Here is a 17,512-nt window from a genome sequence, read left to right on the forward strand (position 1 = left end):
AGTGGAACCATAATTCAAACTTGGCTAGGCTTTATTTTTTATCTTATTTTATTTTCCAGCTTTATTGAGAAGTAATTGACATACAACATTATATAAGTTTAAGGTGTACAAATGATGATTTTGATACATGTATATATTATGAAATGATTACTCTAATAATATTAGTTGACAAATCCATCACCTCACATAATTGCCATTTCTTTTTTGTGGTGGGAACACATATTTATATACAGGTTCGTTAACTGTAATCATCGTGCTATACATTAGATCCCCAGAATTTATTCATCTTATAACTGGTAATTTGTACCCTTTGATTAACATCTCCCCGTTTTCCCCTCCTCCCAGCCCCGAGTAACTATTAATACCACTCTAGTCTCTTTCTATGATTTTTTAGATTCCACATGTAAATGTTACCATATAGTATATGTATTTTTTTGACTTATTTCACTTAGCATAATGTCCTCAAGGCCCATCTGTATTATCACAAATAGAGGATTTCCTTCTTTTTTTATGGCTAAGGTGTGTGTGTGTGTACACATGTACCACATTTTCTTTATTCATCTGTTGATGGACACTTAGATTGTTTTGGTATCTTGGCTGTTGTGAGTAATGCTGCAGTGAACATTTCTTTGAGATCCTGTTTTCGTTTCCTTTTTATACATACCCAGAAGTGGCATTGCTGGATCATATAGTAGTTCTATTTTTAATTTTTTGAGGAACCTCCATACTGTTTTCCATGATGGCTGCACCAGTTTACATTCCCACCGGCAGTGCACAAGGGTTCTATTTTCTCCATACCCTCACCAACACTTGTTACCTCTTGTCTTTTTGATGACAGCCATTTTATCCATTATGAGGTGATAGGTGATATCTCATTGTGGTTTTGATTTGCATTTCCCTGATGGTTAGTGCTGTCGAATACCTTTTCATGCACCTGTTGGCCATCTGTATATCAGCTTTGGAAAAATATCTATTCCTCTGCCCAATTTTTAATCAGTTTTTTTTTTAAACTATTGAGTTGTATGCATTCTTTATATATTGGGTATTAACCCCTTATTAGATACATGTTTGCAAATATTTTCTCTTATTCCATAGGTTCCCTTTTTGTTTTGTTGATTATTTCTTTTGCTGTGCAGAGCTTTTTAGTTTGATGTAGTCTCACGTACTAATTTTTGCTTTTGTTTCTTGTGCTTTTGGGGTCACATCCAAAAAATTGTTGCCCAGACCAATGTCAAACATTTTCCTTATGTTTTCTTCTAGGGGTTTTACAGTTTCAGTTCTTATGTTTAAGTCTTGAATCCATTTCAGTGGTATAAGATTGGGGTCTAATTCCATTCTTCTGCTTGTGGTTTTCCAGTATTCTCAACATCATTTATGGAATAGAATATCCATTCCTCATTGAGTATTTTTGGCTCCCTTGCCAAATATTAGTTGACCATATATGTGAGGATTTATTTCTGAGCTCCTGATTCTGTTCCATTGGCCTATGTGTCAGTTTTTATGCCAGTACCATACTGTTTTGATTACCATAGCTTTGTAGTACAGTTTAAAATCAGGAAGTGTGTTGCCTCCAGCTTTACTCTTCTTTCGCAGTATTGCTTTGGCTTTTTGAGGTCTTTCATCATTTTATACAAATTACACGATTGTTTTTTCCATTTCTGAAAAAATGCTATTGGAATTTTGATAGGGATGGCATTGAATTTTGATAGGGATGGCATTGGGTAATATGAACATTTTAACAATATTTGTTGTTTTGACTCATGAACAAGGGATATCTTTCCATTTGTTTCTGCTCTAATATTTGTTAATTCCTTCCTCTGCTAACTTTGGGCTTAGTTCGTTCTTCTTTCTCTAGCTCCTTGAGTTGTAAAGTTACGTTGTTTATTTGAGACCTTTCTTTTTTCTTAATGTAGGCATTTATCACTATAAACTTCCCTTTTAGAACTGCTTTTGCAGCATTTACTGGGTTTTGGTATGCTGTGTTTCCCTTTTCATTTGTGTAAAGGTATTTTTTGATTTCCCTTTTGGTTTCTTCTTTGACCCATTAGTTATTCAGGAGTGTGTTATGTAATTTCCACATATTCGTGAATTTTCTGGCATTCTTCCTGTTAGTTCATTTCTAGTTAGATTCCATTCTGGTGGGAAAAGATACTTGATGTGCTTTCAGTCTTCTTAAATTTGCTAAACTTGCTTTGTGATCTATCGTATTGTCTGTTCTGGAGAATGTTCCATGTGTGCTTGAAAAGAATATGTATTCTGCTATTATTGGTTGAAATGTTCTATATAGGTCCATTAGGTCCATTAGTTCCAAAGTATGGCTCAAGTCCAATGTTTCCTTGTTGATTTTCTGTCTGGATGATCTGTCTATTGTGGAATGTGGGGTACTGAAGTCCCCTACTATTATTATATTGCCTATTTTTCCTTCAGGTCTGTTAATAATTGCTTAATATATTTAGGTGCTCCAATGTTGGGCACATATATATTTAGGAGTGTTATGTCTTGTTGACTAATTGATTGCTTTATCAGTATATAATGACCTTTTTGTTTCTTTTTACCATTTTTGTCTTAAAGTCTATTTTGTCTGATAAAATTATATTTACTTCTGTTCAGTTTTGGTTTCCATTTGCACAGAATATCTTTTTTTTTTTTAATTGCTAGTTTATTTATTTATTTTTTGGCTGGGTCACATGGCTTACGGAATCTTAGTTCCTCAACCAGGGATCAGACCTGGGCCCCGGCAGTGAAAGCACTACATCCTAACCACTAGACCAGGGAACCAGGGAATTCCCCAGAATATCTTTTTCCACCCCTTCACTTTGAATCTGTGTATGTCCTTAAAGCTGAAGTGAGTGTTGTGTAGCCAGTATACAGTTAGGTCTTGCTTTTGTCCATCCAGCCACTCTGTCTTTTGATTGCAGAATTTAATGCATTTACATTTAGAGTAATTACTGATTGGTAAGAACTTACTAATATCATCTTGTTGTCTGGCTGTTTTGTAGTTCCCTTGTTCTTTATTCCTGTCTTGCTGCCTTCCTTTGTGACTTGATTTTCTGTAGCAGTATGCTTTGATTCTCTTCTCTCTGTCTTTTGTGAATCTGCTGTAGCATTTTGCTTTGTGGTTACCATTAGGCTCACATAAAACATTTTATAGTTATAATAGTCTATTTTACCATGATAACTTAGATCACAGACAAAAACTTTACCCTTTTGCTCCCCCCTTTGAAGTCACGATTTACCTCTTTTTATATTGTGTATCCATTAACAAATTACTGTAGCTAGTTATTTTAATGCTTTTTCCTTAACTTTGTTTTTGAATTTTTGAATTTTATTTAATTTATTTTTTTATACAGCAGGTTCTTATTAGTCTTCAATTTTATACACATCGGTGTATACATGTCAATCCCAATCTCCCAATTCATCACACCACCACCCCCACCTGCTGCTGCTTTCCCCCCTTGGTGTCCATACGTTTGTTCTCTACGTCTGTGTCTCAATTTCTGCCCTGCAAACCAGTTCATCTGTACCATTTTTCTAGGTTCCACATATATGCGTTAATATGCAATATTTGTTTTTCTCTTTCTGACTTACTTCACTCTGAATGACAGTCTCTAGATTCATCCACATCTCTACAGATGAACCAATTTCGTCCCTTTTTATGGCTGAGTAATATTCCATTGTATATATGTATATATATATATATAACTTTTTTATTAGAGTTAAATGGTTAGCACTCCACTGTACTATATTACAGTATTAGAGTATTCTGAATTTGACTATATACTTATCTTTACCAGTGTGTTTTGTATTTTATATGTTTTCATGTTACTAATTAGTGTGTTTTCATTTCAGCTGGAAGACTTTTTTCAGCATTTCTTGTAAGGCAGGTGTTGTGATGAGTTCCCTTAGCTTTTGTTTGTCTGGGAGAGTCTTTATCCCTTCTTCATTTCTGAAGGACAGATTTGCCAGGTAAAGTATCCTTGGTTGGCAGTTTTCTTCTTTCAGCACTTTGAATATATCATCCTGCTCTCTCCTGCCCCATAAGTTTTCTGCTTAGAAATCCACCAATAGCCTATTGGGGGTTCCCTTGAACTTTACACGCTTTTTTTCTCTTCCAGCTTTTAAGATTTTTCTTTGTCTTTGATTTTTGTCAATTTTATTAAACTGTGTCTTGGAGAGGATCAATTTAAATTGATTTGGTTTGGTGACCTATTAGCTTCATGAACCTGATATCCAAATGTCTCCTCAGTTTGGGAAAGTTCTCAGCCATTATTTCATTAAATAAGCTTTCTGCACTCTTCTCCTTCTCAGACTCCAATAATTTGCAAACCGGTTCTTTTGTTGGTATCCCACAGAACATGTAGGCTTTTAAAATTCTTTTTCATTCCTTTTTCTTTTTTCTCCTGATTGAATGATTTCAATTGATCTATCTTTGAGCTCACTTATTCTTTCCTTTGCTTGGTCAAGTCTGATGTTAGAGCTCTCTACTGATCATTGTATTCTTCAGCTTGAAAATTTCTTGTTTGGTTCTTATATATGTTTTCCATCTCTTCATTGAACTTCTCAATTTTTTTCTTATATTGTTTTTATGATATTGTTATGTTGCTTATCTGTGTTCTATTACTCTTATCTAGAGTTCTATTGTAACTCTCTGAGCATCTTTTGAACAATTGTGAATTATTTGTTGGGCAATTCCTGTATCTTCATTTGTTTGAGACCAATTACTAGAGGTTTACTGTATTCCTTTGGTGGAGTCATGCTTCCCTGATTCTTTGTGATCCCTGTAGCCTAGTAAAGGTGTCTGCATTTGAAGAAGCAGTGACCTCCTCCAAACTATGGACTGACTGGTAAGGGAAGCCTTTTACCTGTGGGTGGGGGCATGCTGGAGCATGCTGTGACCCCAGGTCAAGTGCAGGGGTGTGTGGCTACATCAGTTTTGGGGGTCAGTGTGATGTCTCTTTGGCTCAGGCCACTGGATTTCACAACATTGATATGTGTGGTCTCTGGTGAGTGATGCAGGCTGTTTTCAGTGGCTGCAAGGGCTGTCTGAGTCCTCAGTGGCATCGCTAGGTTCAATGGCTAGGTATCAGAGCAGACAGCAGTGATGGCCAGAGCTGGTGGTGTGCACACATTTGGCCACGGGAGCCAGCTACAGGGGCCAGTGAAGTGGCAGGGCCGGTTGCAGACGTACATGTATTTGTGGCACTACAAGTCAGGCAGCAAAGCTGGAGCCAACTATGGGTACACTGGTAGTTGCAGGGCCCCTGGTGGTTGATGTGTACTACTGTGACTGCTCGGTCTCACCATGAGCACGCCGCAGTGGAGACTGGTGACAGGGGCAGTCTTGGGGTGTGCAGGGGCACAGCTGGCAGGTCTAGCTGGCAGGTCTAGCTACCGGTGGGCACAGTGTTGCCTGCCGGTGACAGAAGACAGGACCACATCCTGACCCACAAGCAGCTCTGGGGGCCCTCGCAGTAGGCATGCTTTCCCATGGCCGCACAGTCTCTTCCTGGGTGTGCGCAGGTGATGGAGGCTGGTGATAGGCATCAGGTTGGCAGCAGCTTGCAAGTGCACAGCTGGAGTGGCTCCCATAGTAGTGAGGGTCTAGGCTGGAATCTTGCACTTGAGCAGCCACAGAGGCCTGGTTTGGCTGCTGATGTGGTTCCTGGGCTCCAGAGGGGATGAGTGTGGAGGAAGCAGGAAGGGACACAGGTGGCTGGAGTCAATGAATGTGAACACATGGGGGGTGAAAACTGGTGAAATCTGCAGGGGTTCTGTGACTACTGTGCTGGCCATTGGTTCCTTCTTCAGTGATGGAAGCTGCTGGGTTTCTCTGCAGTGCAGGTCACTGTGAACTCCTGCTGTGTGACTGCTACTGGTAGCCCCTGCTTTTCTTCCTTGTTCCTAGGTGTCTCTATGTGTCTCTTTGCACCGTGCTCCAAAGGGCTGAGGAGGTTGATCACTTACTCACTTTTCTTTCCCAGCAAGGGGAACTCTTTCTAGCTGTGGAGTTCCCTCTTGGCATTGAACAATGTTGGCTTGGGGGATGGCATGATGCAGGCAAAATGAAGCTGCTTTGCTTCTTTTTTTGTGTGGTATTCTCAGTTTGTTGTTGTTGTTGTTGTTGTTGTTGTTCCACTGTGTTGCTGAAATTCTGTAAGTAGACTCCAGAGCTCTCCCAGGACTGTTTTGTTTGTGGATAGCTGTCTAATTGTTGATCTTTGTGGGAAGATGGAGGCTGGGGTCTCCTATGCTGCTGTTTCGGTTATGCTACTCTCTTGACTTGGCTTTAGAGTCTGTTCTTAATCACAGTTGTTGTTCCCTTCAAAGTAATTTTAGAAAGCCAAACTTTTATTATAGCAGTAACAGCAGTAATATCTTCTTGAGTGCTTACTTGGTGGCAGGTTCTGTGCTAAGTTCATTTACAACCATTCCAAGCAATGGGTATTAGCACTGCATTTAGCCCGTAATGAAACTGAGGCTCCCCAAAGTTAAGCTGTTGTACTTTCTCAAGGTCACAGTGCTTGTAAGTGCCAGATCTAGGATTGGAACCCAAACAGTCTGACCCAGAGCCCATGTGCTTAACTGTTTAGCTAAACTGCCTTTACCTTCATCTGGTAAAGGAGTCATTAAAAGTAATCATTATGTGCTGTTATTTAAAAATAAAAATGTGGTAAGATGTAATATCCTAGAGCATGAGATGGAGGAGAGTTAATATATATTTAAACAGATTATCAAAGGTCTGTGAATTCATGTCACCCTGTGAGGAGTTGAGGGATGACTTGCCAAATGGTTTATTGTCTGCTGCAATTCTCTTAGGTATTTCACTGAAATGCATGATGTCAGAGCCATAGGTCCCAAAGTTGGCTAATCACCACAGTCACCTGTGGAACATTAACACTGCAGTTTCTGGGGCCCTACCTGAGATTCCTGGATGAATCCCAGGGATCTGTAATTTTGAGCAGCCTTTCCAATGAGTCTAATGGTCACTGTTAGAGCCTTGTTCACCCAACCACATTCACTTCATGAAGGATACTTCAGTGACAGAATCCAAGTGCAGAAAAATCTTGATGTGGTGGAGTGACACGCTGAACCTAACAAAATTAAATTTAAAAGGGGGAAAAAGCATATATGAAAGGGGGTATAGATCTAGAGTTTCAGGTGTATACATACACACACATATTGGGGTGAAGTTTTGTTTCTTTGGGTGAAGTTTTGTTTCTTTTGCATTCTGCCATTGGTGGTTATACAATATACATGTAATAATATTTCCTTGAGAGTTCTGTTAGTTATAAATTTGATTTGGTTGAATGAAGATTTCATATCACTACCATGGTAAGAAGGATTCTAGAATCGTCTCAGCGTTCTTTATCCAAACTCCCTCCACCCTGCCCCCCACACGTCAGTTGAAAATCATAGCCCGATGAGCCATGGTTACTGAAGGTTGTGAAATCTGAAAACATTTGACTGGACTGTACAGAATCCATAATCTTTGCCCTAGAAAAGGAGCCACGTATTTTACTCTACTCACGAGGTCATGATTGTCACTATGTGGCTGAATATGGGTCATTTTTTATTTCATTTCCCAAAAGTCCATGAAGATCACCCTATTATTTAGGACTCCTGATTCTTCTCTTACCTACTTTTTGGGTTACAGTGAAGAGTTTTTCTGGATTTTCTTTCTTTAAAAATTATTAGTTTCATTTTTATTTGTATTATTTTTGGTGTAGGTATATGTGCCAAAAAATGACATTTACTACTTCCTTGTCTTAGGAAAAATGTTACACACTGTTTTTCTGTCTTTTTTTTTTTTTTTTTTTTTTAGTAAATATTTGCATTTCTATTGTGTGCCAGGTGTTGTGCTAGGCATCAGGGTACAATGATGAGTAAGACAGCTGTGGTGCTTGTTCTAAATATAGTGATTCATTTAGTGATGAAGATGGGGAAATAGTACATGAATAAAATAGGTAAAAATGCTGTGGAAGAAACAAAAAATAAGCTGACATAGAGTATAACCTGAGGAGGCCTATTTTCGAGAGGATGGCTGGAGAAGACTATGCAGAGGGGACATTTGGAGCAGAAGGGAGTTGGAGCATTCTGTAAAGAGAACATGTACCAAGGTCTTAATGAGGTGGGGAAGAGCTGGTTTAGAACTGAGATAAGATCAGGGTGAAGCTAAGTTGGAGGAGAGAGAGAAAGAGAGCAGCGTGGGGAGATAGATATGCAGGTCCTTATTGAGTCTAGTGTGAGGTGTTTTAATTTTTTTTGAAGTGTCATAAGAAACTAGCACTGGATTGTAATAAAGGTATTACAATGAGTAGGGCATGGTTGAAGGATGTGGATATAGGAAATCAGTTAAGAGGCTGCTATACTAGGCTAGGAGAGATTGTTGGTGGCTTGGACCAATGTGGTAGCAGTTGAGAGGGAGAGAGGTAGATGGATTCAGTAAATATTTTGGAGGTAGGATGAATGAACTTACAGGTAGGTTGGATGTGTGAGCAGGGTGAGGAGGATTTCAGGAGTGGTCAACGAGGTAGACATAGGCCTCCAGTCTTTACTAAGTAGCTTTAGTAAGATGGCTTTTTGGGGAAAGTAATCTTTCAGACTTAAGTTTGAAACCGAAGTGGAGAAGTCAGGTAATCATTTGGATATATGGGTCTATTTTTCAGAGAAGGGGTTTCATTTGGAAATATAAATATGGGAGACATCAGTACAGAAAATGGAATTTAAACCAAGAAGTGGATGAGATCATTTACGACAGTATAGAGAAGGCAGATTTCTCAGGAGCTAACCTTGAGGGCCTCCATTGTTTAGATACTGGGGAGAGAAAGAGACTGATAAACAGTTGGCAGGAGGAAAACCAAGAGCATGCTGTGCTGCGAGCAAGTGAAGAAAATATTTCAGGGAGGAGGGAGTGGTCCACTGGGCCAAATGCTCCTCGAGATGATGAGTAGAGACAGTGTTGGCTAATGAGGCTTGATAACATGGTAGCCTTTGGGGGCTTTTCATGGGCAGTTTTGGTGGAGTGGTAGGCAGATGCTGATTGGAATGGCCAGATGAGGGAATGGGAGTTTGTAAGGAAGGGGGATGTATAGACTGTTGATAACCTCTGTTTGTCTGTGAAGGGGGTGGGGCCCTCGAAGGGAATGGTGGGGCTAAGGGAAGCACCAGAGTTTATTTTTTTAGATAGGATATAGTGTTAAGTTGAACCATAAGAAATTGGTGACATTTGACTATTTTTGGCTTATGAGAATGGCAATTTCATATAATTTGACCTAATATAATATGTTATACTATTGAGGATGAGTTGCTTTTAGAAGACGAGTTTGATGAAGCAGTGTTGAGGGAGTTTAACCAAAAGAATACAGCCTTTGAGCAATTGAGAGAGATGGGTTTGGAGCTCACCAGTGGAGTGTTGGTCTTTGACGTGGGGCGGGGAGGCACGTATTTTTTCAGTTGTAACAGGAAGGAAGAATGATATGCAGATTCAGCCATGCTTGAGTGATTACAGTGATGCCAATCCCAGCAGCTAGTGTCTTATATGGGGCAAATAATTATATAAGTTTTTGGATTTAGCAGTTAGGTGTATATAGATTGATTTTTTTCGTAGGGCGGTGTGGGTACTGATCTTGGTTTGCTTGTAGTAGGCTCTAAATTTTCTCTCTCAAAAGCCTTTGCTATCAGTGATTTTTTTTTTTCTCAGTTTTTCTTTTTCACCAGAAGCAGAGTAAATCAAATATCATGACCTCCTCCCCCACTCCTTGGCAGTGCAACACTGTGGCCTCCCTGTAGAACTGATTAGCAAATCAAAGAATAAAGTGGTTTTCTCACAAGTGATTTTCTTGCCCTACAGAAAATTGTCTTTTTCAATATTACCATCAGCATTCTTTGACTTGTCAGCATAACTGAAACATTATCTATGATTTCTGTTACTTTAATGCAGACGACAAGTGTATCTTTTTAAGGTCATATCATGCTTCTCTGTCGTGTGTACAGAACTTGCTTATGGAAGTATGTATATTTCAAGAATTTTAGCTGTTTGTAGCGAGACTTTATTCCACTGCATAATATAGTTTAAAAAATGATTTTCATTAGACCATTATGCTAACATATCTCTAGGCCATAATTTTCTCCATGGACTTATTAATTCAGTACAGAATTCCAGGTACTGATCATTAATTGTATCTTTAAAACTACAATGAGATTGAAAGTCATCTTTAGTGCCTGCAGGATCTTTTTTCATGGAACATCCATCGCCTGTAATGTTTATTTTGTATAATACTCTCATCCATGGGTTTCGGGACTGGGGCCATAGTGAGAATATTCGCAAAAGGAGGCTCTTTTTTCTCAGTGTGTTCTTTTAAGCTATAGGTGGCTTTGCTATATGCATGGCTCCAGAATTATCTTTTCCCGAAAGTACAGAAAGATCTGGAGAAACATGGGCACCCATGAATTAATTTATACATTATAAGTGTCGGATAAAACACGCAGCATCTTTAAAAGCTCTGGGATGGTGGTATTTTAGACTAAGCTAAGGTTTTATTTTATGGAGATGTGTAGCTTTACTGCAGGCAAGACAAGGCAACATGTTCTAATTCTGCTTGGATTCAGAGGAACTTGATTTACTGTTGTTACCTGCTGTGGTAGAAATTGCAAGCATCACTGAAGTAGGCTTGTATCTTCAGTATTGGAAATATTCAACAAAACTCATCAGTAGTGATTTCAAAAAGCCTCAGTCTGGGGTGTTGTGATAATGAGTGAAGAAAAGTTTTTCCCTTATTTCAGACAGCCTTTGATAGCATGTCCATTTAAGAAATTAAATACAGATTAGTCAGCTGTGTACCTAACTCTCAAATATTTTTAGCTTCTTTGGGTGAACTTTGGGTTAGGCCAAGGGGTCCCCTTTGGTCTTTCCACGAGAGCCAATCGACCAATATGGATGTGTGCCTATAAAGAAATATTTGTAGTGTAATATTGCTCAATTGCTGACTGGCAACTTCTGTGGTTCAACTAGCTTCTTTGGACCCTGACCTAGTGTGTCAGTGATCCAACAAGTTTCCTTTGCTTTGCCATTTCTAGTCAAGGACTGATCCATATTCTCTCTCTTGCTTTTCACGGGGGGAAGTGGGGCTTGTTTTTCAGGATGAGTTCTTTGCTAAGACCTTGCACTTTCTGCTTCTCTATACATTGATTAACAGGCTTGAGTTCTCCCTTGTAGGACGTGGCACCCCACGCTAGAGGTGACAGTTGCCTTAAAGGACTACAGTTCTGACCTGTAGGGGGCTCTTTCTATCATACGTGTCTAAGTAGAGAGGCCTGTGAGAGCATCTTTCAGGTCTGAGGAGGTCCATGGCCATCTTGTGCTCTTTGTTCCTTCAACGTCTAGGCTTTGGTTATTCACCTCCAGTGTTGTCTCTCCCGCTCACCCTCAAGGTACCTTCCTGCTGGTTTGCTTCTCATCTTGGCTATAGTAAGTCCCCTACATACGAACCTTCAAGCTGCGAACTTTCAAAGATGCGAACGTATTATAAACTTACTACAGTACAGTGCTATCAATATATAGCCGATTGTGTTAGTTGGGTACCTAGGCTAACTTTGTTGGACTTATGAACAAATTGGACTTAAAGACGCGCTCTTGGAGTGGAACTCATTCGTATGTAGGGGACTTACTGTACTTTTTTTCTTATTCCAAAATATCTCCCTTGGTCCCTTCAGACTTCTGTCACCTCTCTCACAGTTTGCTGAAGTGGTCTTCTCTTGGTAGATAGCACTCTGTTGATTTCTCCCCACCCCTTGCTGAACTGGCCAATACTTGGAACTTGAATCTTTCTTATTCTTGGCCTCCCCATTACAAAATCCACAACCACTCATAATGGACTAAAGAAAAGTATAAATACCCTTAACCAGTTTTTTCCATCTTGATTATGGCCTTCCTTATGTATTTTTTATCAAAAGAGGATCAATCATGTCATACATACTACGTTTTTCATACATACTATTTTAAAACTGGGTTTTCTTCACTGTATCTCCTGAAAGTAACTTCCCAATATTTCTTTTTTTTGAAAATTTGTATTTCTAACTTTTTAGCGACTGAAAACTGTTTCATGATATTAGATGTATCACTTGACCAGTCCTTCACTTTGGGACATGTAGGTGTTTTTTCTTCTTCTTTTCCTTCCCCCTTTCTGTCTTCCTGTTATTTACTGGTGAGAGAATTTTTGTTTCTGGGTGTACGGATTTGTTTATTTTCTATGCATATATTTTATTAAACCTTAATGTGGACATTTTTGGGGTCATAGCGCAGGCTATTGCTATTGCTATTGCTGTGGCACAAATGCAATGTCACCTTGTGTATTCAGACAGGGACCCATATCTAATGCGCATCTGTCTTTCCAGCATGTAGCCTTATGCCTGTACAGTGGGTGTTCACTAAAGAATTATTGTTGAGTTGAAGAAATGTGAGGGCCATGTGATAAACATATAAGTACTATGTATTTGGGACCCAAGATATAGGAGTGAACAAGACAAAGATTGTCATTGCTCTCATAAGTTGAAGGGTTATTCTATATAGCATGGTTTATGTTTAGAGGTGGCAAGCCTCTACATGTGAGGATCAATTAAAAAAACCGAAAGATGCACAGTAGTATAGTAGAAGCAATCTAAATGACTTACAGCGCAGTTGCTTGGGGAAGGTTCATGCCAATCTTTTTCATAATATAGCTAATTAAGAGTTGACTAGTTGATTTTTCTATTGATGATAGTTCTTCTTTAGGATTGTTCACTAGTGTTACTGATTGAAATGGAATGATCTTTTTTAGGTTCATACATTTTTGCTCTTATAAGTAACTGGAATCAATTATAGTTAAATTTAAAATTTCATATCTGAGTATAATATGGTGTTGTACTTAGTGATTTTAGAGACCTGAAGATCTTTTAGGGCTGGGTTTGGGGTAATAGGAAATATAGCCCCCAATATTTTTGGTCTTTCTGTTGCACATTTTAAAATATGACTAAACGAAGATTGCAGCCATGGAGAAGATTTTCTGCTGTAAATTGGTGTTTTAACAGCCAGCTGTTATGCGTTCATGCGTTCTGTGATCCGACTTATAAAAGTGGATAGTGAAGGGTGAGTAGCTGCCCTCTTGGTCAGGCACATAGTTTAAAAAAAATGTTGTGTGTCTCAGCAGAGCTATATTAGAGTTTCATATAGCTGCCTTTTTCTTTTTTATTGTAGGGCCAGCTCTCAATGTTGCAAGAAAAAATAGACCATTTGGAACGTTTGCTAGCTGAGAATAATGAGATCATCTCAAATATTAGAGACTCGGTCATCAATTTGAGTGAGTCTGTGGAGGATGGTTCGAAAAGCTCAAAAGGCAATTTCAGCCAAGGTGCCGGCTCACCTCTTCTGCCATCGAAACAGCTGTCTCTCACAGTTGACCCTGGAGACTGTCTGTTTGCTTCGCAAAGTGGAAGTCAGAGTTCAGATGTGCAGGTAATGTATGCATTCGTTAATAATCACTGGGCTGGGCTTCCCTGGTGGCGCAGTGGTTGAGAGTCTGCCTGCCAATGCAGGGGACACGGGTTTGAGCCCTGGTCTGGGAAGGTCCCACATGCCGCGGAGCAACTAGGCCCGTGAGCCACAATTACTGAGCCTGCGCGTCTGGAGCCTGTGCTCCGCAACAAGAGAGGCCGCGATAGTGAGAGGCCCGCACACTGCGATGAAGAGTGGCCCCCACTTGCCGCAACTAGAGAAAGCCCTCGCACAGAAACGAAGACCCAACACAGCCAAAAATAAATTAATTAATTAAATTAAAAAAAAAAAAAAAGTTTGCCTTCAATTAAAAAAAAAATAATCACTGGGCTTTGATTTGTTTTTGTTTTTTTAGATTTGATCTGGTATCTGTTCTTAGTTGCTGAATTCTCTGGATTATCGTTTCTATTTTTATAAAATCATTTGATTAGCCAAATGATCATTAATGTTCTTTTTAGTGATAAATTTCTGTAATTCTGTGTTTCTCCTAATTTTTCTTATTTTATACTTCCTGACTATGGCCTTTTCTGTATGCTTCTTAGGTCTTATTTTCTGTAGTAGTTGAAGACCTTCAGAGGTTTAAATCTGGCCAAAGAGATTTTTTTTACCTTCCTTTGGAGAGTACCAGAAAAGCCCTACTCTTAGTATATATCTGTTCTACATTATAGGTTTCACACAGTGTAAGGTTAGATTCTTTTTACTGAATATGCCTTTGTGAGAGGGAAGGGAAATGTTCTAGAGCCGTGCTGTCCAGGATGGAGGCTGCTTTCCACCTGCGGTTAATGAGCACTTCAAGTGTGGCTAATTTGAGTTGAGATGTGCACTAATATCCACACAAAGTGTTGAAGAGTTAGTGTGAAAAAAAGAATGTAAAATATCTTGCTCATTCTTATATTGATTACATGTTGGGATGGTAAAATTTCGAATATATCGGGTTAAAAAATATATCATCAAAATTAATTTTATCTATTTCATTTTACTAGAAAATTTTAAATTATGTATTTGGCTTGCATAATATTTCCCTCGGGTAGCACTGTTCTAGAGGGTAGAGGAGTTGAAAACTAAGGTGAGAAAGGACTTCTGCCTTTCTTAAACTTTGGGTGTGTCACTCATATTTGCTGTGTTCTACAAATTGGCAAAGAGCTATTTTAACGTTGTACCTTAGACTGGAAACTGGAACTTGGTGACAGGACCCTGGGGTGTGAATATTTTAAAGTTGGACAAAAGGAGTTGGCTCTGGCCTTGCTTCAGAGTAGAAGTTTTCATTAACTCTTGGGGACAGAGAACATGATATGATCTCGAGGCCATGGCCACGCCAGAAGCTGGGGACAGTGGAGCTGCCCGGGCTGCGTGCCTACAGCCTCATCAGCCTAGTGTGTGGCCAGGTTCAGATAGGATCACGATCCTGGGCTTTGAAGGGGTATCTATTTCTGTGAGGCTTGGCTTTGTTTAGGTTTTAATTAAGTACCTTTTAAAGGGAGATGATAAAATCTTTTTTGTGGGGGGAGGGGAAGGGTCTAAATCTGAGCTGGACAGAAAGGAGCTACAGAGCAGCCATGGAAATCAGGCAGAGCCAAGGTAGCAGGGTACTGGGAAAGCTGCAGGGCCCAAGAAAGACCTGGAAGGAATAGCAGAGAGTGCTCTCACATCCTCTTATCCAGCTGGTTCCCAAAGATTTGTTCTCATCCTTGGGAGTATTTTATTTTAGTTATGAACTTCCAAGTGAAAGATATATTATTGTTTTAAAATACGTTGTATTCACTTTTATATAATTTGCTTATCTTAAAAAAATTTGTAACCCATTTCTGTATTTATTAGGATGTAATTTTTTAGTTTGAATTTTACCAAAGAAGGTTTGTGTTCTTTGTTACACTTACTATTATAGAGAGTATGAAAAATAAGTTTTTAGGTTTGTTTGGCTTTGTTTTTCTGTAATATTTTTTTCCTTTGTGTCCAAATAGATTATTATCTAGAAGGAACACTACATTGGAAACTTAGAAAATATTTGAACACTAAAAGCTAAATCTCAATGTAAAAAATTCTTCCAATTTTAAACCTAGTTGACCCTGTTATAGTTTTATTTTTAGAATAAAAAAGGTAAACATACATAGGCGAAATTAAAGAATAGCTATAGATCCATTTCCATTCAGATACAGATTTTAAAACATAGGAGATTGATTATAATATAAAGACGAAGTAGAAAATAATTTTCAGTACCGTGTTTGAAAATGCTAAAATATTTGATCATGATGAAATTTTTTTTTGTTTGCTCTTCAGTTCCCATCATTTTCTATTAAATTGTATTGGAAGTAAAGCAAGGGAAGAATTGAATGAAGGTATTTTATATTAGAAGCAGAAGAGGAAGGGGATTATTTATCAGGTTAATTATATAATACAAATAGCATTTTAATCCTTTGAATGGTGATTAAATATTTTCTGCCTTAAACTCTTTAGTTAATGTCTACAGAAATAGTTTTATCTTTTAAAATATATATACAGAGTACAGCAAGGAATAGTTTTGAGCAAATATTTCCAACATTAAGTTTAAATTAATAATGGTTATACATGATTAAATTTAACTTTTTTTTTTTGTCTCATATTTTTAGATGTTGGATGTTTACAGTCTAATTCCTTTTGACAATCCGGATGGTGGAGTTTGGAAGCAAGGATTTGACATTACTTATAAAGCTGATGAATGGGATACTAAGCCCCTTCAAGTCTTTGTGGTGCCTCATTCCCATAACGACCCAGGTAAAATTTGCACTTCAAAAATCTAGAGGTTAATAAGCCCTTGTAGGCCCAGAGTATTTTAGTGAGAATCTGGTATAACCCACTTCTCAAATTTTTGAGACGTTATTCTCTGACTTTTAACAATAACATATTTATTTTATATGTAGTTGTGTTCTCATTTTATCAATTTATGAGCCATTCAAGTATAATACTTGTATAATATGAAATAGGAATAAACACAAGAAGGTCTTAGCTTTGGGAGATGAAAAGTTACATGCATTTAAGGTACTGATAGTTCATTTCAGTTACTTCTTACGTATTGTGTGGGAGAATTATTTCACATCCATAAACTCTATATTAGAAAACTCAGAGTGCTCATGGGAAAGTTTGTATCTTTAAAATGTAGAAACAGTGTAAAGTGGTTAAGAGCCTTGATGTTAAGCAGACATGAGAGTGAGTCCCAATCCCAACAGTGTTAAACAACTTTAGGCCAGCTTCTTAACATGAGAGTAAGTTTTTTCCCAGGTGGAATCAGGATAAAGTACTTACTTCATAGGGTAAAATGTTAAAGGTATGTTACACAGCCCTAGAGTAACTGCTATCATTATCATTAATGTTATTATTCTTTCATATGACAACTTCTGTTATTTACTGAGGCCAGAGATTTTCCCCCCAAGGTAAAGGGAAGTTGCTAAAATGATGATGGGAAATGTGATTCGATGTTTATCTCTGTTAGTATGAGGACACAGGCACTGAGTAAATGCCCAGTGAATTAAGTTGCAGGATTTTTTTTTGGAATATACTTCCAAAGACCTCTTTTGAATGACTGACTTTTGCTTCTATTTGTCATTTTTCTCAATTTTATTATTACTCTCAGAGGCACCATATTCATTTACTACTTTGAAGGTTTTTTTCTTTATTCCCAATTTTCAATTTTGTCATACTATATTCTTTTCAACTAGTTTATTGTTATGTATTTCTTTCTGTTTCTAAGACAGTAGAACTTGTTACTTTATGTCTGGACAAATGATTTGGTGAAGGTGTGTGTGTGTGTGTGTGTGTGCACGCATGCGCCCTGCTTTTGGGTGTGAGAGATAGTCTGGGAGATGGAGCTTGGATGCTGAAGTGTTTGAATTTCCAGTATACTTCAATATTTAGTATACACAGAGGTATAGTATATGTGAAATCAATATTGTTCTGGAAATTTGTGATGAGTAGTTACTACACATCAGCTTCTGACTTGGTTTCCTTGTC

General features: G+C 38.3%; 1 protein-coding gene across 1 annotated transcript in view; it reads left to right on the forward strand.

The window, feature by feature from the left end:
* The window catches only part of MAN2A1 (mannosidase alpha class 2A member 1), a 161,402-nt gene that overhangs the window by 16,890 nt on the left and 127,000 nt on the right, over nt 1-17,512 (forward strand). Inside the window, exons 2-3 of the mRNA XM_007192085.3 lie at nt 13,232-13,489; nt 16,135-16,279. Of these exons, the coding sequence (XP_007192147.1) occupies nt 13,232-13,489; nt 16,135-16,279 (403 nt within the window). The remainder of the gene's footprint in view (nt 1-13,231; nt 13,490-16,134; nt 16,280-17,512) is intronic.

Source organism: Balaenoptera acutorostrata, chromosome 2 (assembly GCF_949987535.1).
Source record: "Balaenoptera acutorostrata chromosome 2, mBalAcu1.1, whole genome shotgun sequence".
NCBI classification, from domain to species: Eukaryota; Metazoa; Chordata; class Mammalia; order Artiodactyla; family Balaenopteridae; genus Balaenoptera; species Balaenoptera acutorostrata.